This window comes from Salminus brasiliensis, chromosome 25 (genome assembly GCF_030463535.1).
Source record: "Salminus brasiliensis chromosome 25, fSalBra1.hap2, whole genome shotgun sequence".
In the NCBI taxonomy this organism is placed as follows: Eukaryota; Metazoa; Chordata; class Actinopteri; order Characiformes; family Bryconidae; genus Salminus; species Salminus brasiliensis.
This window is the reverse complement of record NC_132902.1, coordinates 1,738,235-1,759,930: the sequence shown is the minus strand read 5'-3', so window position 1 is coordinate 1,759,930 and position 21,696 is coordinate 1,738,235. Positions and strand designations below refer to the sequence as shown.

General features: G+C 48.2%; 1 protein-coding gene across 3 annotated transcripts in view; it reads right to left on the bottom strand.

The window, feature by feature from the left end:
* Positions 1-20,512, bottom strand: part of senp7b (SUMO specific peptidase 7b) — a 29,300-nt gene extending 8,788 nt beyond the window's left edge. Inside the window, exons 1-16 of one of the 3 annotated variants that reach the window (XM_072671516.1) lie at positions 20,102-20,512; positions 19,359-19,472; positions 19,042-19,142; positions 17,987-18,118; positions 17,809-17,888; positions 16,313-16,467; positions 15,600-15,822; positions 11,827-11,936; positions 9,444-9,575; positions 6,137-6,170; positions 4,879-5,082; positions 4,508-4,758; positions 1,821-1,939; positions 930-1,046; positions 442-561; positions 252-344 (exon numbers count right to left, since the gene is read on the bottom strand). In XM_072671516.1, the coding sequence (XP_072527617.1) occupies positions 252-344; positions 442-561; positions 930-1,046; positions 1,821-1,939; positions 4,508-4,758; positions 4,879-5,082; positions 6,137-6,170; positions 9,444-9,575; positions 11,827-11,936; positions 15,600-15,822; positions 16,313-16,467; positions 17,809-17,888; positions 17,987-18,118; positions 19,042-19,142; positions 19,359-19,463 (1,976 nt within the window). In that variant the 5' untranslated portion in view covers positions 19,464-19,472; positions 20,102-20,512. The remainder of the gene's footprint in view (positions 1-251; positions 345-441; positions 562-929; positions 1,047-1,820; positions 1,940-4,507; positions 4,759-4,878; positions 5,083-6,136; positions 6,171-9,443; positions 9,576-11,826; positions 11,937-15,599; positions 15,823-16,312; positions 16,468-17,808; positions 17,889-17,986; positions 18,119-19,041; positions 19,143-19,358; positions 19,473-20,101) is intronic. The other 2 variants (XM_072671517.1, XM_072671518.1) reach the window with 2 other exon arrangements.
* Positions 20,513-21,696: the final 1,184 nt, after the last annotated feature.

Genomic DNA, 21,696 nt, shown 5'->3' with positions numbered 1-21,696 from the left:
GAAACCCGCATATGAGGACATTTTGAGACCGACGGCTCTCAACCTCAAACCCTCGCAGGAGCCCGAACTCGCAGCGGTCAGGTTCTCAGTCTCTGTCTATAAACATGGAGAAGGGAACTAGTCCTCGTCCCGTAATGTCCAACAACAGTGACCAGTGCTATCGTTAATAAACTGGCCAAAAGTCTTTTATCATTTGTGCTGTTCTTTAATAATTTGTACAATTTGCCAAAACATGTGTGAGAGGGACTCACTCTTGGTTGACTGGTATGAAGAGGAAGTCCTTGCTGAAGATGTCTACATGCCTGGTCCACGTTTTCACTCTCCGGTGGCGTCTGTACTGCGCCCTGCAAGAAACGAACAACGTCAGCGCCTTGTTCCACTGGACCGCTCGAGACCCCCCCACCCACCCCCCTGCGTAAAGTGTGTGTGTGCGTCTCTCACGTGCCGCCGGCCTCCTCCTCGCTGCTGTTGTCCTTGCGCGTCAGCTGCTTGTAGAAGAAGCTGCTGAAGATGTGGGATCTGTTGGCCACGTCCTGATCCGCTCTCTCCAGCTGCAGATACCTGCAGAGAAACAGCAGATGTTAACCTGGGCTCACCTGCCATTCTGTCCAACATGCAGCAATGGTTCCAGTGGCTCCAGGAGGTGTTGAAGGGCGGAGACACTTCGACAAGAACCAAACTGTGATGTTCTAGACGGCTGACTGGGTCAGAACATCTCCAAAACATCAGGCATCAGGTCTTGTGATGGGGGGTTCCCTGTATAAGGTGGTCAGTGCCTACCAAAAGTGCTCCAAGGAAGGACAAGCGGTGAACCGGCGACACGGTCAGGGGTGGCCAAGTCTCGCTCTCACTGATGCCTGGCCTTACCTCACAACTTACAGGACTTACATTGGGGGCATTGGGCAACCCGGGAGCGCAGAAGAACTTACTTGAGGTAGAAGTCGATGATGACGTCGTTCAGAAACTCGCCGTCTCTAAGGCACTCCAGGTCTTCTGACGTCACGGTGATGCCGCCTTTGGATGGGGGAGGGGGGTACTGGATCAACCTGGACCAAAAATGACAAATATGCTCAATTCAGGCTCATTCTCCAAAACCTCTTAATTAAGATAATTAAGGCCAGTCTAGAAACACTGCCCGTCATTTGGGCTCTGCTGGCTCGCCACGGTGGCATACAGTGCTTGGGCCCCCAAGGATTGCCACTTGCGGGTTCTCATCTATTAAAAAAAAAACGGCCAATCATTTGAGCTCTACTGACTACATAACTAGGCTTAGTGCTTGGACCCCGATTGCTTTTCGGCATTGAGCAGACGCTAACCCCACCTGGAAACCCAGTGCCCTCGCCCTCTACGCTGACAACAGCCCTCCCTTCTAATACAGCTGTCACGCTAATCCCGGTTCACAACTTCAAAAGCTTCAGTGGAAACTTCAGGAAAAGCCTTATGGAAAGTTCTTGAGCAATGACACGGAAACATGGCCGACGCGGGCCAGAACTTGCGCACCAACCAAAGCATGAAAGAGTGGAGTCAGCTCATCCAGTAATCGCAGTCATCAAATCGTATTTCTGAAATTGTCCGATTCGGGCCAACGTGCACCAGGAAAGCTTCTGGAATGATCTCCGCTAGGAAATCTGATGCTGAAGTTCTGACCCGAGCAAATGTTCATCATCTGGGTGCTTTTATTACCTGAAGCTTTGGCCACTTTATTAGAAATATAACCGGACGGAAGGCCGTCTGTGGTCTATGAGAGGGTATGTTGTTGTGCATTCATTATGCATCGGGTAGTGGTGGGTGGGTGTGGGTGTACGTGGGTGTAGGTGTACCTTCGGGGCAGGCTCTGTTGTCTCGTGTAGCTGCGAAGAGAGGAGTGTCTCGTGCCTGTTGCTTCACTGGACTTTCCTCCACCTCCTGCTCTGCTGGTTGTGGTCCCAGCTGGAATGGCCTGCATTCAGAATCAGAGCCATCAAAATATTAACTCCATCTTCATCCTCCCCTCCATCTATACCCCATCTATTTCTCCCTCCATAATCGCCTCATCTCGCTCCAGCTCGCCCTCCATCCCCTCGCCACCTCGCTCATCGTCAAGCTTTGTAATCTCCACACCATCTGCTTCTCCATCACACTTTCCTATATCTCAACCCCTATATCTCTCCTTCAGTCGCTCTCCACCTCACCTCTCCACCTCTACCCCATCTAGTTCCTTCCATCTCTCTCCTTCATTTATCCATCCATCCATTCATCCATCACTCCACCTCTTTCCTCATCTATCTTTCCATCTACGCACCATCTGTCCACCTGCTTCTCCATCACACTTTCCACTTACCCCTCCATCTCTCCTTCAGACTCTCTCCACCTCACCTCTTCCTTTTCTCCCTCTTCTCTCCACCTCTACCCCATCTAATTCCTCCCATCTCTCTCCCTCATTTATCCATCCATCCATCCATCCATCCATCAAACACTCCACCTCTCTCCCCCACTCTAGCTTTCCATCTCCACACCATCTGTCCACCTGTTTCTCCATCACACTTTCCACCAACCTCTCCATCTCTCCTTTGGTCTCTCTCCACCTCATCTCACCACCTCTAGCCCATCTAATTCCTCCCATCTCTCTCCCTCATTTATCCATCCATCCATCCATCCATCAAACACTCCACCTCTCTCCCCCACTCTAGCTTTCCATCTCCACACCATCTGTCCACCTGTTTCTCCATCACACTTTCCACCAACCTCTCCATCTCTCCTTTGGTCTCTCTCCACCTCATCTCACCACCTCTAGCCCATCTAATTCCTCCCATCTCTCTCCCTCATTTATCCATCCATCCATCCATCCATCAATCACTCCACCTCTCTCCCCCACTCTAGCTTTCCATCTCCGCATCATCTGTCCACCTGCTTCTCCATCACACTTTCCACCAACCCCTCCATCTCTCCCTCATCTCTCCACCTCTACCACTTCTCTCCATCCAGTTCCTCCCATCTCTCTCCCTCATCCATTCCTCCTTCCACCTCTCTCTCTCTCTCTCTCCACCCCTTTCCCTCCAAAAAAAGAAAGAGAGAAGAAGTACAGCAGAAGGATAACATGGAAAAAAGCGCGAGAGAGAGAGAGAGAGAGAGAGCGCGAGAGCACATAGTGTGTTTTTGGTTGCGCTGCATAATTAGGCTCCTTCATTCTTGAATGACGTCAGCCAAAAAGAGGGAACATGGAGAGAGAGAGTGAGGGCGAGAGAGGGCGAGAGAGCGCGCGAGAGCAAATGAGTGATGGCCTACTTTCAGCTCTGCCAAATGGAACAAACAGTAAAAGAAATAAAAAGAGAGAGAGACATGATGTACCCCCTGCAACATGTCCTCACACCCATCTACCAGCTAACAGATGCGTACACATCCAGAGAGAGGAGCCTTACATCACTGCACACACACACACACACACACACACACACACACACAGTGGGGGCCTGAGGGAAGCCCAAACCCTACTTCCACACACAGCTTGTGCAATCCCTGCAGTGACCTTATCTCAACTGTGTTCAACCGTATTTCCGTGGGGATTTTGATGATGGACACTAACACACACACACACACAGGCATGAAAACCCATGAGCAGTGAAAATGCTGACCAGTTCACAAACCAGTCCCCTGTAATGGGATCCAGAGGAACCCACGTACACTCTTTTGAGACCCTCTGAACAAGGCCCGTCATTCGTGCATCATGTAATTAATTAGGCAAAGTGCTTGGACCCCGATCATCACCCCCTGCAGTGTAATCTGACGACGGGTTGAAGACGCCTTACTCGTTTAAAAAAAAATAGATAAATAATAATTGGTTTGGCAAATTCGGACCCCCGTGTCCTGGCCTGGAGCTTGGAGCAGTGGAACAAGGTCCAGGCCAGTGCTTTCAGTGCTTCGCCATCACTTGGCTGGAAACACCCTGGACCAGATGACCTTCAACGTATTAGGAAGGGCGTTGTAATGGTTTTGGGCAGCGGGTGTAATGTTTACAGGTATCACAGCCAAGATCCCTAATGAGGGAGCTCAGGAGAAAATCCCAGAGATGGCTCAAAGAGAAAACTCTGAACTAAGCCAAGATGAAACCTTGTTTCAGTCGATTAAACAACGATTCTCACCAGGAATCAAATGAGAAAAAAACAAAAAAAAACAAAACGACCTTGAATTATTGGATTCTGACTACGTGTGGACAAGGCCGAAGAAACCACAGGGCTGGAATGACTGGACTGGCAGTCATCAAATAGTAGTGGAGGAGATCCAGCTGCATCTTACAGGAACCCAAATTAGGAAATCTAATTTACACAATTTTCCAGCTTGCCTCAATTGCAGCCCATCAGCCAAAGCAAGTCTGATGTCAACAGTTTGCTAACGTAGCATGTAGCCATCACCAATTATCACAGTGTTGTATCACACAGTTCCTCAGCAAAGCCCTGTTTTTCTGGACATTATTAATGGTCATCCCCTGGTCCCCTGGCCCTAGGACCTTCACTGTGAGGAGTGCAAGTACCTCATCAGTCCTCTCCCCCTCTGTGCGCTGGCCACCGTCGACACCGTCTCCCTGACCCAACAGGGTGAGAAGGTGACTCCCCCGCGGATGCAGGTGAAGCCGGTTCAGTCCTTCGGCCCAGGAGAGAGAAACGCCCAGAAACGGCCGGCCGTAACGCAGACCAATCACATCCATCAGAGAGGCCAACAGGGCCGACTGCAGCTCGTCCATCTGACCGGCCAGCGTCACCAACAAAAATGGACCAGACTGACCTACAGAGAAAGAGGAACGCCATGCTGACTAAAGGAAGTGTGCAATGTGCAGCATTTAGTATGGCCTGAGGTGTGTGTGTGTGTGTGTGTGTGTGTGTGTGTGAGAGAGAGAAAACTCACAAGCAGTGTGTGTGTTGTGTATTGCTGAGAGCTCGGTGTGCAGCAGTCTGGTCTGAGCGTCTGACAGGATGAGGAAGAGAAGGGAGGGCGAAGGCTGCTGGGAGATGGACAGCAGAGTTCCATCCCCTGCTAAAGCCCCGTCCCACACGCCGTAATTGTGGAGCTCAGAGGGGACCACGGCAACCGCCACTCCATCTTCACCATCTGAGAGGGAGAGTTAGAACATTACAGAGCCCACATTTCATTCTTTTCCCATCTCTAAGGTGAGAGCCCTAGTCAAGTGCAAGTCAAGTCCTAGGCGAGCCTCTGGGGTGAGGGTCCTAGGTGAGTCTTGAATCTCGGAGCACTAGTCCTGTGAGAGCCTCTGGGGCACAAGTTCTAGTCAAATCTTAAATATTCGATGCTAGTTCTAGTTGAGCCTCTGGGGTGCAAGACCTGGTCGAGAGTCATTGAATCTCTGGGTGCAAGTCCTAGTAGAGTTTCTGGGGCACGAGTCCTGGTCAAGTCTTGAAGCTCGGGGTGCGAGTCCTAGTCAGGTCTCTGGGTCTTGGTCGAGTCTTAAATCTTGGGGTGCGAGTTTCTGGGGCACGATTCCTGGTCGAGTTTCTGGGGCATGAGTCCTGGTTGAGTCTTGAATCTCGGGGTACAAGTCCTAGTCGAGTTTCTGGGGTGCTAGTCTTGATTGAAATTTTTTCTGGACTATTCTGGGCATTATTTAGGAAAAATCTGGGTGTATTTAACAGGAAAGCGGATCTTCTACAAGCCCTGAATCCCAAAAACAATAAACATTACTATGCATTGAAACAAACCCCAGAACACACCACTAATCTCTCCGATACTCCTATACACACACACACACCCCAGACATGCAAATAAGCCCTCTGCCTCACCTCTGTCTCACAGACATAAATAGAGATTTAAGCTGAGCCTTCTTAACATAAGAGAGAGCGCGAGAGACATGACCTGCTGAACCCCTTCCTAACGAGTCAAGTCTGAGTTCTTCTATAAAAGCCAGTGGAGGATCAGCTGGAACGTGATCAATTCCCAGGGGTGCAAGTATTCCGGATAGATGTTCTGGAACAGTCCAGCAGCTCCGGAAACCCCCTTAAAACACGCCCTCCAAGAGGAGAACGCCACGGTGCCATAAACACTGTGGCCCTAGTGAACATTGGAACCATCTGACCATAAACCTCTACAGCTCTCGCTCTCTCTCTCTCTCTCTCTCTCTCTCATCCAACCCTACCTCGAGTGCCCTTACCTTTCAGTGGTATGGAGATGCGCTCCTCTGTGATCTGTAAGATGAGACAGAAAAGAAACATATTACATCATCATCATCATCATCATCGTCCTCATCATCACCACTATGATCATCTAAGTGCAGGACATGCAGTAAGAGCGAGTGGGCAAGGCGGTAAACAGACGAACGGTAAACAGTCTAAATTAGAAGGCAGCCTGGCTATGAAAGTGAACCCATGAGGGCTTTAAACTGACCGAGGGTGGGTGGGTTTATAGGTTTGTCCAATAACAACAAACACCGACCCTCAGAGCTTTCCTTAAGGCCTTAAAGCGACAGTACGGAGTATGAGGTTAATGTAGCTGTGGTCTAACGGCTGGTCTCTGGGCATGTGATCTTTAAAATTGGGAGTTTTGCAGCAGCAACCATCGTTAACACAGCACTGGTTGCCGTGTAACCCCCCACGGGGGTCTACTTCTCGGCTACTTTTAGCTCCTACCGGGACTCAAAGTTGTATTGGGAGCGTGTGTGCATTACTGAAAGGGAGGAAACTGGCATGGTTTTCCACTTTGCCATCAGCAGCCGGAGTCGGGTAGAGCACAATTGGCAGCGCTCTCCCCGGGTCAGTAGATAGCGCCCTCTCTCCGTTTGGCTGCGGACCCAGCGAAGCCTCATCGCTGTCTTCACACGTGTTGGAGGAGCCATGCGTTATGTCCGTACCTGCTAGTGCGAGGGGGAGCAACGAACGGGCTCCGTTTATAGAACCTGACATTTCATATATCTGTCAGACCCGTCGCTGGTCGCAGCAGCACTGAAGGGTAACCCACAGGCCTACATTCACAATTCAATTAGGCTGTTAAAAGAAGCCACACTGCAGTCTGGTAGCGTTTCTCCCGGCAAAAGAAAACACGATACTAACGACGTTAAATATGTTCTTTTTCTTGCGCAAGGAACAGCGGAGAGCGCCAGGAACCACAGGAACCGCGGCGAGCTCGGCGCAGTGGCACACGGGCGGACGAAAAAGTGCGAAGACCTGCACGTGTCCGCTTGTTTGTGAGGCCAATTAAAAGGGTTTGACAGAAAAAGGGCGGCACACTGACCTACTGAGCGGCCGTTACACAACCGCTTCCCTCGTTAGGTGCAGTGACCGAGCCTGGCCTGGCCTGGCCTAGCTGTGGTCCTTAATTGCTCGTTAAAGTTGAGAGACAATCCCACACGTGCTCAGCTCGGGCTTTTGAAGCCTTTATAAGCATATGAGGATGATTAGCTGGGATGCTTTTCGGCATCGGGGGTAAGATCTGCGCCGTGGCTACGATCCAGATCTCCAACACTAGCATCGTTTTGGGGATTAGCTTCAGCTTCAGACGTACTGGCAAAACTCTCTCTCTCTCGCTCGCTTGCTCGCTCGCTCTCTGGTTCATGCCTTTCCCTCCTGCTTTCTCTCTCTCGCGCTTCTTTGCAGTAACACATGTCCTGTGTTAGAATACACAACAACGGAGCAGATCAACAGGCCTCATCAAGCATCTGTCAGAGTGTTTGCATTCGCATAGTTTGAGGACAAACACGTCCTGGTTTTGTGGCAAAAGCAAAGGAAAAACAACAACAACCTCGTCCCCGAGCTAAGGATTAGGGTTAAGTTTAGGATCAGGCTTAAATAATCCTTTAAATAATCCACTACACCCTTATCACACTTATTCCCATTTACTGTCTTCTCATTTTGCTGTTTTCCCATAGGAATAAATAGAGGGCAGCCTTCGAATGCTACAATGATACCACAGATAGCATCTCACACCCTAGCAACCACTGATGACACCATAGCTACCACCCCTACAAACACCTTTGCAATCACCTTAAGTAACACGGCAGCCACCCAAGCAGTCACTTGGACACACCTTAGCTCCACTTTGCACCTTAGCAACCACCGGGACACCTTAGCAACCATGGGTATAAAAAACAAAAAGAGCTTATCCTGCTTTTTATCCTGTTGGAGTAAATGTCTCTACCGCCCAGGAAAGAAGGCGCTCTACTAGATTTTGGAGGGGGATTGCTGTGAGGATTTGATTGCATTTAGCGACAAGAGCAGCAGTGAGGTCCCGTTAGTCGCACTGCTCCACAGCTCAATGCTAGAGGGGGGGGGGTCCTATTCTATTGGCAGTACTTCTTTCTCTACAGGGACTAGACAAGCTGAATGTGTGTGTATTTGCACATCTGTGTCTGCAATAAATAGCTGAACGCGTTCATTAATAAGGGTGTCCATAAATATGTGGACATATAGCGTGTGTGTGTGTGTGTGTGTGTGTGTGTGTGTATAGGTTTCATATCACTGCTGTTGCGCAAAAACCTTCTAGCTCCAACTTGGCTGCCCGAAAAAACTCCAGTTGGGATCGATTACATGACGAACAGCCCGACAGAAACAAAATTCCTTGGAAAGCTTCCATTATAAGGTACGAGTGGGTCCCTACACCCCCCCTCACCCCCACACACACACACACACGTCCCGTCTAGTTAATGCTTTGGAGTTAGGCGTGTGTTTGTTCTGACAGTGACGATAAACACACTGCATATGGAACATACTACATATAGACATCCACCCATGTTTAACACATACGGGGTCCTGACATTGTTATAAGGCGTCTGTCAGTATATATGAGTGTGTGCGAGAGTGTGTGTGTGTGTGTGTGTGCGTGTGTGTGTGTGCATGCGTGTGTGTTTTGATTCCCTCTCGTTTCTCCCCCTTTTATAAGGCCTGTTCAATTTCATTTCAGCTGCCAATTAAAATTCTGTAAAAAAACACAACATGTGCCTCATTAGAAACACCCAAGAACACCACACACTGGCAGCCAGCACTGTGTGTGTGTGTGTGTGTGTGTGTGTGTGTGTGTGTGTGTGTGTGTGTGTGAGTGTGAGTGTGTGTGTGAAAGGAGAAGGCTTGAAGGAACATAACAAAGGCAGGGCAACTCCTTTGAACCGGTTCAGCATGTCCACCGTTCAGCACAGACCTTGCTGTAATCAGAAGCACGCCTCTGCTGGATACACATGCCAAACGTGTCCACAAATATGTGGACACCCCTTCTACAACGAAGGCATTCAGCGACACTGAGAAGTACTGCCAATAGAATAGAGTACACTGATGAACCAATGGGCACCATGCTGCCCAATAGTGCCTGGCGTGGGCTAGTAGAGGGGTGTAATAAAGCCCCCCCAGCATTGAGGAGCTGTGGAGCAGTGGAACTAACTGTGTTCTCTGGAATGATGGTGGTGGTCTTGTGGTCTTGGGCTGAGCTTTGCTAGGGTTCGGGTTAGGGTTCGGGTTGGACACACAGGAACGCACCACGATGGGCCCGTTGGCGTGGCTGCATGTGGAGCCGAAGTGCAGAGTGGAGAAGGCCAGTTCCATGGTGGACGGAGCTTCTGCATCCCCTGACTTCTGACCTCCTCCTGCGCTAGGGTTCGGGCCGGCCTTCTGAGAGAGAGAGAGAGAGACACACACCTTTAAGACCAACATATGCAAATGAGCTGCTTGGTGCTCAAAAAGCAGCTGAAACACTCCTCATAACGTCAGCATGAATGGGCGGGGCTAAACCTCAGAAGGCTACGTAAGACGAGACCATGCCCTGCCTGGGTATCGAACCCACAACCCTGTGGTCAACAGCCCGGCGCTCTAACCGCTGAGCCGCCACCGATCAAGCGATGAGCGTTAATGGCGGCACACTGTGTCCTTTTAAAAAGTGAGGGGAGGTTCTGGGACACGGGCTCTTTAAAGACCTTCTGTGCCGAACGTCAGTTCTGCTTTCCGGCTGCAGCGGTTTTATTAAGCTGCTCGTTTGAATTAAACTCATTCTGAAAAGCTATCTGGGTCTTCCCAAACGTCTGACAGACCCCTGGTCCAGCGGTCTAGGGTGGCCTGATTATCCCTGTCGTAGCCTAGCAGGCAGTCCTCCATCGAAACCTTCTGTGCTTAAAGAATAGAAAACACACACGCGCCAAACCGCTGCCCTCGGCCAAGGCTTCCATTAAGGCACGCCAACTAAGCCAAACCACGTTTCTGCTGAAATCGAGAGCATCTTGGCTTTAAATTCAATTAATCGAACGTTCTGAAACCTTTTTAGGAGGTATCGTCTTCATCGGCAGCGACGTGATGTGCACCCGACCCGACCAGACTAGACAATCTGCGGTGAAGACATTTCCACGCTTTCCGCTTTGAACCAAAACCAGCTCGTCTGAAGGCCTCCTCTCCCCTGAACCAGGGCCTCCTTTCCCCACGTGCATAGTCCTCCGCAAGCAAGCTCCACCTTTACCTCAGTGTAACCTGTTAGCACTCTGTTAGCTCACTGCTAGTTCACCTTTACCTCAGTGTAACCTGTTAGCACTCTGTTAGCACACTGCTAGTTCACCTTTACCTCAGTGTTACCTGTTAGCACACTGTTAGCACACTGCTAGTTCACCTTTACCTCAGTGTTACCTGTTAGCACACTGTTAGCACACTGCTAGTTCACCTTTACCTCAGTGTTACCTGTTAGCACACTGCTAGTTCACCTTTACCTCAGTGTAACCTGTTAGCACACTGTTAGCACACTGCTAGTTCACCGTTTGTTCACTTTTACCTCAGTGTTACCTGTTAGCACTCTGTTAGCACACTGCTAGTTCACCTTTACCTCAGTGTTACCTGTTAGCACACTGCTAGCACACTGCTAGTTCACCTTTACCTCAGTGTAACCTGTTAGCACACTGCTAGCACACTGCTAGTTCACCTTTACCTCAGTGTAACCTGTTAGCACACTGTTAGCACACTGCTAGTTCACCGTTTGTTCACTTTTACCTCAGTGTTACCTGTTAGCACTCTGTTAGCACACTGCTAGTTCACCATTTGTACACTTTTACCTCAGTGTTACCTGTTAGCACACTGTTAGCACACAGCTAGTTCACCGTTTGTACACTTTTACCTCAGTGTTACCTGTTAGCACACTGTTAGCACACAGCTAGTTCACCGTTTGTACACTTTTACCTCAGTGTTACCTGTTAGCACACTGTTAGCACACAGCTAGTTCACAGTTTGTACACTTTTACCTCAGTGTTACCTGTTAGCACACTGTTAGCACACAGCTAGTTCACCGTTTGTTCACTTTTACCTCAGTGTTACCTGTTAGCACACTGTTAGCACACAGCTAGTTCACCGTTTGTTCACTTTTACCTCAGTGTTACCTGTTAGCACACTGTTAGCACACAGCTAGTTCACCGTTTGTTCACTTTTACCTCAGTGTTACCTGTTAGCACACTGTTAGCACACAGCTAGTTCACCGTTTGTACACTTTTACTTCAGTGTTACCTGTTAGCACACTGTTAGCACACAGCTAGTTCACCGTTTGTACACTTTTACTTCAGTGTTACCTGTTAGCACACTGTTAGCACACAGCTAGTTCACCGTTTGTTCACTTTTACCTCAGTGTTACCTGTTAGCACACTGTTAGCACACAGCTAGTTCACCGTTTGTACACTTTTACTTCAGTGTTACCTGTTAGCACACTGTTAGCACACAGCTAGTTCACCGTTTGTTCACTTTTACCTCAGTGTTACCTGTTAGCACACTGTTAGCACACTGCTAGTTCACCGTTTGTACACTTTTACTTCAGTGTTACCTCAGTTACCTCTAGTTCACTGTTAGACTACTGTTCAGAGGACACTATCAGAATGACGTTAAACCCTTAAACACTCACCGGAGGGTCTTTATTCACCTGAGCACTCAGAGCATCACTGCGTCCCACGTTTGATCCTCCTTCTTCTTCTTCATCATCATCATCATCATCATCATCACTGGAGAGCACAACTGCAAGAGACACACGGCTCATGAAGAAACACACTGAGGAAACACACACGGACAGAGTGCTGTATGACTATGGTGTTAAGTGGTTGCAAAGTGGTTGTAATAGAGCTGGTTGCTATGGTTTTACAGTTGACTACAGGGTGCGTTGAACGCTTTGCTTAGTGGTTGGTATGGGGTTGTTCAGTGGTTACCAGGTGGTTGCAATGGTATCACAGATGTTTACCATGGTGTTAAGTGGTTGCAAAAAGGCTGCAATAGAGTTTGTTGCTAGGTGGTTGCTATGGTATCAAAGTTGACTACAGGGTGCGTTGAACGCTTTGCTCAGTGGTTGGTATGGGGTTGTTCAGTGGTTACCAGGTGGTTGCAATGGCATCACAGGTATTTACTATGGTGTTAAGTGCTTGCAAAGTGGTTGCTATGGTATTACAGGCGGTTACAAGGTGGTTGAAAGTTTTGCTCAGTGGTTGCTATGGAGTTGTTCAGGGGTTGCTAGGGCATCACACATGGCAGCTAGGTGCTTGCCACAGGATTTCCGGCATGGTATTATACTATGGTATTGCTAGGTGGTTGCTACAGCAATGCTTGTTGATCACCATGGTGTTGCAAGAGTGATGCTAAGAGGTTGCTATGGTTACTACTATTGGCTGCTACAGTGTTACTGAAGTATCACAGGTGCTTGCTCTGGTAACCCAGGTGGTTTCTACTGTATCCCAAGTGGTTGCTATGATGCCATGACCGGAGCGAGAACCTGACCCATGTCCGACACAGCGAGCGGTCAGAACTTTTGTAAGCCCTATAAAGGGTTACAACCCAGTTGGCCCATTTGTCTTGTTGTCATTTGTAAAACAAGCCCCTCAACAGCCCCCCATCCGAGAGGAACGGCTAATAAAACACCAGATGTGGAGAAACACGGCTAATGATGAGTGAAAGCTAACGGGGGTCCGTCAGTCCCGAGCGCAGCGGCCTGCAGGTCAGCACTTCAGCCGTCAGAGCGCTGGCAGAACAGCCTGGCAGTGGAGACAGAAGCTGCAGCACCACACTGCCCCCTAATGGACACAGCTATGACCAGCTGAAGGGCAGACACGCACCCACACTCATGTGTACCTGCCAGTGGCTGCTCCTGCGCTTTAATGGGATTTTCAGGAGATACAGGGACGTGGCTAATCCGTCTCTTCTTCATCTTCCTCTTCTTCACTCACTCTCACCTCTCCGCCAACCCTCTCCACATCCACCTCCATCACCTCCGCTATCCCAGCTGCTACGCTGTCCTCGCTAGCCTCCCTTTTCCTCTTCCTCTCTCCCAATTTTCTCCATCCACTTGTCCACTCAGCGAGAGGGTCAGGATTTGAATGAGAGGGATTTGGAAGGTGCGTCCCCAGACAGAAATAACCACCACAGTGAGCTGGGCGGGACAATGTAATCCGTAGGCCCGTCATCATGAATGGGAATTAGTAGCAGGAAGGGGAAGGAAGGGTGGGGGGTAGAATGCTGTGGTCAGTATGACATAATTTAAAGGGGTACTCTGGCCAAGGGCGATTATTTTGTATTTGGTGTAAAAATATAATAAAATTTGTAGAATAAACATATTTAGAAAAATATATTCACATTTCCACAGCTGCAGTTTTTCAAAAGCTCCTCCCACCTTCAAGATACATCCTCAGAAAGTTGCAACAGAGGGTTATTTGAGTGATACCGTAGAAATACCATCGTTTGTTCCATTAAGAATCATCTGTGAGAGAGCAGAGTGTGAAGAACCTTTTAACAATGCTTTATGATGGGACCCAAAAACGGTTCTTCTATGGAATCACTGAAAGAACCCTTCGTATCACCTCTATTTCTAAGAGTGTAGGTGTAGGGAGGTGAGGAGAGCGCTGAGCTGAGAAGGTGGTACGACCTTTTCTCCAGTAAATAAAGCCGTAAGGGGCTTTGGATATTGATCTGTACTAATCTGAACAAGACGAGAGGCTTTTCTTCCTAACCAGTGTCCTCCACTCAAGTCATAATCATCATCATCCCAAGAGGAAGTCGCCCACACTGTTATCCTGATCCCACAAGGTCATATCCGAAAAATCCATCAAGTGGGATTAGAACCAATCGCAGTCTTGGGGGAGTCTCAGAACAAATGAGGCGGTGTGCAAGGCCAATCACAGTCAAGGGGAGGACTCTGAACAAACAACAAAGGGATAAACCCCCCTCCAAAAAAAAACAAAAAACAGCCAGGGTAGGGTCTCGGAACACACAAGGTGGAGATTAGAACCAATCACAGTCAGGGGGAGAACTCAGTAAAGACAATGTGGTCATTAGGACTAATCACAGTCAGTGGGAGGTCTCTGAATAAACAACAAAGGGATAAACCCCCCCCCCCCAAAAAAAACAGCCAGGGTAGGAGGCCAGGTCGGAACACACAAGGTGGAGATTAGAACCAATCACAGTCAGGGGGAGGTCTCAGATCAAACAAGGTGGTGATGGGAACCAATCAATCCCCGTCAGGGGTGGTCTCTGAAGAAACTAGATGTTGATTAGAACCTGATCACAGTCAGATGAGAGTGTTAGAAAAGACAATGTGGTGATTAGAACCAATCACAGTCAGGGAAAGGACTCGGAATGAACTTAGTGATGATTAGAACCAATCACTCTCAAAAACAAGGTCAAAAAAGGTTGGTCATTAGAACCTATCACAATCTCTAGAAGGTTTCTGAACAAACACACAGTCAGGAGGGATGACCACATTGATCACCATGGTCCTGATCACCACCTTATTTCTTCAGAGGCCGCCCCTTAATGCGATTGGTTCTATTCACCACCTTGTTTCTTTAAATCACACTCAGGTGGAAGTCTCAAAAAGGACAATGTGGAGATTAGAACCAATCACACTCAGGTGGAAGTCTCAAAAAGGACAATGTGGAGATTAGAACCAATCACACTCAGGTGGAAGTCTCAAAAAGGACAATGTGGAGATTAGAACCAACCACACTCAGGTGGAAGTCTCAAAAAGGACAATGTGGAGATTAGAACCAATCACACTCAGGTGGAAGTCTCAAAAAGGACAATGTGGAGATTAGAACCAATGACATTTAGGTGGAAGTCTCAAAAAGGACAATGTGGAGATTAGAACCAATGACATTTAGGTGGAAGTCTCAAAAAGGACAATGTGGAGATTAGAACTAACCACACTCAGGTGGACATCTCAGAAAAGACAGGAATGTAGTCATTAGGACTACTCGCAGTCATGGGGAGGTCTTAGAACCAATCAGTCACACTCAGAGATAGAGCAAACATCCCTGTGACCAGGAGTTGATGGAAAACGGCACTTGTTTCACCTTAAAAAAAAAACGTCCCAAAATAAGGCCATGCACTTTTCCAGCATCCCTCTTTTTCCAGCCACACGTCCAGCAAACCCACCCACACTCCTCCTGAACTGTGTCCAGTTTCAATAGCACTGACCTCTGGGCCTGTCGACACAATTACTGAGCAGAGCTGCACAATGCATTGTGAAATATCACCAGAATACAGACCTGGAATACTGAGGAATACGCGGAATCTCATCAACCAACAAGGCGGTTGTTGGAACCAATCACAGCCAGAGAGGGGTCTCAAAACAAACAAGGCGGTGAAGAACGTTAGAAGAACGCTAGAAGAACATGGAAGGACATGCGTTCTACGTACTGGGTTCTGTGGAGCTGGGTTTGACTCTCTGGTACGTCTTGAAAGCAAGACTCAGCCTGAGCCTCCTTCTGGAGTAGGACAAATCACTGCCAGCTTTTCTGAGGGACATGGAGACGGCGGCTCTCTCTCCAGGGCTCCTCACACGCTTCTGTGGCACTTCTTCTTTGGAGGGCTGGTCAGAAGGAGGCCGTGCCCTCTGTCCGTTCCCTTTGAGACATACAGCCTTGGGAGAAACCGAGAAAAGGGCCAATTAGAATTTCATGGAGACTAGACACGCTATTTTGGACAAAAGTATTGGGACATCTGCTCATTCACTGTTTCTTTTTAACATCCTTGGCTTCTCCTGTTTTTGTTGGAGTAACTGTCTCGTGCAGTCCAGGAGGGAAGGCTTTCTGCTAGATTTTGGAGGAGCATTGCAGTGATGATTTGATTGCATTCAGCCACAAGAGCGATAGTAATGATCACCACCCCACTTCATCCCCAACTCATCCTAAAAGTACTGGATAGAGCTCCACCATAATTCCAGAGAACACTGTTAGTTCCACTGCTCCACAGCTCGATGCTGGGGGTCTTCATACCCCTCTAGCCTACGCCTGGCATTAGGCATGATGCCAATAAGTCCTATGCATGATGACCAATGCATGAGAACGGACCTGATGGGGTGTGTTAGAAATTTATAGCAAGAAAAGCACACCAGAAATATAACATCTCACTTTAGACTCCAGAGGTGTGGATCTGAGGCTTCGGGCTGATGCTTCCTTGGCTGGCGAGGAGGCCTTTTTCGTCCTGCCGCCGTCCTCATCATCCTCCTCCTCCTCCTCTTCATTCTCCACCTGAGAGGAGTTCCACGTCTCTGGAAAGCCAGTTCCTGCAGTGAGAGGAGAACAATACACAGCTATGTAAATAAATAAACAAACAAACAAATAAATGAACTAATAGCTGACCATTTACTGACCTTCAGCTAATTTAGGGGCAGATTAAGGGAACAGAGAGAAAGAGAGAGAGAGAGAGAGGGAGAAAGAGAGAGCGCAATAGACTAGGAGAAGGAGAACAGCAGGATCTTTTTAACAGGTCCATAAAAGTTAAGCAAGTTTAGGTTCTGCTCCTTTATCGGCGTTCCGCAGCCAGGAAAATGCTGCACTTTTCCAACAGAGAAAGAGAATGGGAGACGGAGTGAGTGCGCGAGAGAGAGAGAGTGCAAGAAAGACAAAAGAGCATTTCCAACTTTAAGAGGTCGTTAAAGCCCACATGAGGCGGCGGCTCCAAATAGGTTCCCTCGTTAGCTGCATGATCGTTCACAGCAGATATGTAGGCCAGGCTTTTATTTAGCTTCGACGGACTCTGTGCGTCACCATTAATTACATTATGGAGCATAAAGTATGTTTTGAGACGGTAGGTGGAAACGTTAACAACGTTAACGACGTCTGTTTGCACGTACAGCTTTTTTCCACCAGCTTCTTTTTGGGGGGGGGGGGGGGGGGCGCGTGGGTGGAGCGATGGCCAAATGTAGGACCACCATTAAGTCCTAGATTTGTGAAAAACTGGGACACCCCATGAAGAACACTGAAGAAATGTCTTAAACCCTCCGGAGTCTATAAGGGAATCTTCTCGATTTCTCCATATCTTATCTTATATACATTATGTAACGAGACCCCATGTGACCTAGAGCACTGTGCGAGGAGATAACCTGACCCTAAACATGAAAAACATCCCTTTACTCAGGTGGACGGACCGTTATGGTGCTGGAAACGGGTTTACCAGAGTCTCAGCTTCACGAAAGCAGTGGAAAGTACGATAACGTACGATAACGTAATAGTACATAAGCGGCGAGAGGCAGAGGACGAGGTTCTGAACGTCCACTGGTCACTTTCACACGAGGGACACACCTTTAAACCCTTTCCCAACCCTCTTTCTGAAGGACTGGCAATAGAGTACTACAGGGACTAGACAAGCTCGGTGTGCCTGTCAGCAGTAGGTGCATCCTAAAGTACCTGAACGTATTCATTAGAAGGGGCGTCCACAAACATTTGGACATGTAGTGTAAATGAGATCTATTTTAATTGGCTGCTTAATAGCAATGGCAGGCCAGATTGACGGTAGAGGGGGATATGTAACCCCACCTGCTTCCAACTGCCTGATCTATAATTCGGAAGTCGTCCTTCAGGATGTGGACGTTTGTCCTTCATGGATGTGGACATTTTTGACTCACCCCACTGCTTCTTAACGGCCGGCGTGTCCTTGCCTCCCTCGTGCGGGCACAGCGTGTCGGAAGCTCTCTTAGGCCTCCATCTGAAACACACATGCCCAAATTCCATCACACTTCCACTTGGGGTGGGATTCGGTGATATACGACGGTATACGATGGTATTTGGAACCCCCCACCCCACCTGTTTTGATCAGTGAGGTCTCCACCGGGAGTCCGGGAGGCCTTTGGAGTCCCGCCTGCCTCCTTAGCTGGGATCCCGTTCACGCGGGCATGGCCCCTGACCTCAGATCTATGGGAGGGAGATAGGACGGACCTGAAACACACACACAGACACACACACAGGCCACGATTTCTTCATTAGAGTGGTCGACATGAGCTGACGTCAGACGTTACATAAGAAGCGGCCATAAAAACCCACGGCACCGACCTCAAACCGTCCAACGCTGAACACGCGGAAAAACCATCATGTGTCATTATGTCATTCCGCACTGGGACCTGACGGGTAAGCCCGATATTCTCCTCCAATAAAAACATCACGTTCATCACAGCCTGTTGGGGGAAGTCTAAGTGGACAGCTCCATCTGGTGGCTGTTTGGGGGACGCTGCACTAAAAGATCTAGCAATGAGCCATGCCTGTCCAGGTGGGTTTACACCTCATCCAGCCCATAGATGTACAATATATGCTTCTTTAGTTCACAACAGGAGATGCTAGGCTAACGTGCTAACAAACACTGGACTTGGACTGTCACCAATCTTCAAGGTCTTCATGCATCGTCTTCAAAAACGTATTAAAAAGGCTGCGGACACAAGTTTAGCACCAGTGGAGTGGTTCAATCCCTGGTGATGCCACAGCCAACCATGGCTAGAGATCATAATTAGCCTCGTCCAACACTGGAGGCTGGAGATTAGCCGTTTAGCATTCTCCTTCAAGCAAATGCAGCTGTACGTCTGAAAACGCATGGCCGACCTGCCAACCTTCACCCCCTTCTGAGTTGGTGGATATTTAAATGGACTAAATGAAGAGTCCAGTATTTGTTAGCAAAGTTAGCCTAGCATGTCCCATTCCAAGGTTTAAGGGTCACAGGTTAAGGATCACAGAAGACCGTGGACACCAACCACGTCTTGACAGATGGACTACATCAGAAGTAGAGGAGATTTCATTTTGGACCAAACCATCACGTTAAGCCGGACGATTGACGATCGTTCCTCTCGAACCTTGCAGAGATGACCCCTCACCTGTCCCCACCAGCAGGTCCAGAGCTTCCATCGGTTCTCCCATTGGCAGAGCTGCTTTTGTGTGGTCTTCTGCCATTGAATCCGGCCTGGGTCCAGCTCGCCTGTTAACAAGCAAACACAGACCGGTCAAGACGCCGCTCACATCCTAAACAAGCCATTGGGTCCTCAGCGAAATCACGTTCGCTGGTAGCTGGTTTAACACGGCCCAAGCTCTGGTAGATACCCTACGCTGGTCGACCAGCCTGACCAGCTTGACGTTGGACAGGTATTGCTATTGAGTGTCTAAATCTAGGAGAACATTCATGAGATCTACGTACTTTCGAAGTGTCCCCATCCGGGACTCTGGACAGAGGAGACATCATGAGAACGCTGGAGGAATCCGACGGCTGCGTCTTCTTAGGGATTTTGAACGGGCTTCCCATCTTAAGGCGCTACGAAAAAGAAGGACGTGTTAGCGTTAGTCACGTTCTTGGCCGTTGTTCTTCATGATCGAGGAGGCATGAACATGGCCAGATGTTTGCAGACACCCCTGATACTTTACGTTATAGACCCACTGCTGCCACAGATGTTCAAATGGACACTGACAGCATGGCTACTTGGTAGAGACCAGACTACTGCCAAAAGAATAGGACTCCCTGGGCTATAGGGGTTGTATAAAGCCCACCAGCATTGAGAGGACTGTGCTCTCTGGATGAGCCTGGAAGTTGAGGTTGAGGATGAGGTGGAGGTGGGTGGTGATCATCCATCCATCCAACATCCTGACCTCACTAGATCTTATGTTGCTGTATGCTGCAATAACATCTAGTAGAAAGCCTTCTTCCCTGGACTGTAGAGACAGAAGTAGTAGCAGTAGAAGTAGCTAATAGTAAAAGTAGTGTCCCAATACTTATGTCCATATGGTGATAGCTGGAGCTTCTGCATCTCCACCACTTAGCTAGCTAGCTAGCCTGGCTTTCATGTCAACCCAAAAACCAGCTAAACTGTGTTTCTCAACAGTCTGAGGAGCAGTTAGTTAGCCAGCTAGCCTAGCTAGCTAGCTAGCTAGCTAGCATACACCTACCTTCTCCTCCTGGTCCTCACCCTGCCTCAGGCGCCTTCAGCTTCAGACACTTTTAGTCAGGGAAGACGCTGTCAGCCATAACCTGGGCCTCCAACCATGCAGTTAGCTAATAAATCCCCTCAGCTTAGCGCAGGTGCATACAGTCGGCTCAGCTAGCTAGCTAACGGCTAGCTAGCTAGCTACGCATTAATGTCCCAGCCCGGCGCTGCATGGCATGAATTGCGGAGGTGATGAGGAAACTGAGGTAAAATGGTATACCAGCTGTAAGAATAACAGGGTCTGTTTGAACCAGAGCTGATGTTTTAACTGGAAATGGCCAGCCTAGCTAGGCTAAGCTAGGCTAAGCTAAGCTAAGCAGAGCAGGGATGTTGACTATACGCTGGTAGTGACGCAGACACCCACAGAGCTGCGCAGTCCCTCCCCTGGTAAACACTGGCTGGGGGTCATTTGTCCAGCCTGACTTAGGTATATAATAAAGGTATATATGTACATAATAGATTTACATTAAATGCACATCCTAAAGCTACAGTGTGTATAGTTATTGTCATAATTTTTAGTCAGCAGTTGGAGCCTGCAGCTCACCTGATTTACCACCAAACCAGGTGTTGATCTGAGGAGAGCTCTAAATAACACTCCTATAAGACTCCATGAGAGAGGAGAACTTTGGAGATGTTCTAATGATGAACACAGTGATGGAGAACCATGTCTTTTTCGTAGGAATCATTCTTTAGTTGGAGGTATTTTCAGCCATTGCTCCTACAAAAGCTTCCGTCTAGTTCTGCGAGACGATTCTTTGTTGGCCCTGTTGCTGGACTGCTCTTCTCATGTCCGTCCACAGATTTTCCACGATGATGTTTAGGTCGGAGGAGTTCAGTTTGCTCCTCCGAAAAATTGTGAAACGTTCCCAGTGCCACTGGCTGCAACACAAACCCAAAGCATGTTCCATCTACCCCTGTGCTTAACAGTTGGAAAGGTGTTCTTCACATGAAAGTCTGCACCCTTTTTCATCCAACCATATCTTTGCTCGGGGTGTCCAAAAGGTTCTGTTTTGGTCCTTAGGACTGATGCCAGATTTTGTGGCATCAATATATATGATCTATATATAATATACATCAAAATATATGATCCAAGAATTTCACTGCTGTTGCCATAAGTTTAGGTCCTATATATGATAATAATCAACTAAAATACATATACTCACAATATAGTCTCACATAATGTATGCAGCTTATCAAAGCCTGCCCACCTTGTGGGCATGTTTCTTGTTTATGAGACATCATATTTGGTTTTCACTTCCTTTAGAAGAGTTTCAGTGACAGGTTTGCACATATGCTCTAACAAAAGGTACGTATGGCGCCGTCATTATTCTTGAAAAGTCAATTAATTTTTTTTTGTTTACTTTGTTTACTATTTATAGAAAATACTATAAAAAGTTCTCTGTCTAATGTATTCTTTGGAATTTAGTATGATACTGTATTCGTGGAATGTCTCGTAGCTTCTTATTTGGTCGACAGTTCAGATGTGCGACCGTAGCATTACTGAATGCGCTTTATAAGGGGGTGGTGTAAAATGAATAAAGGTTTCCAAGCACATTA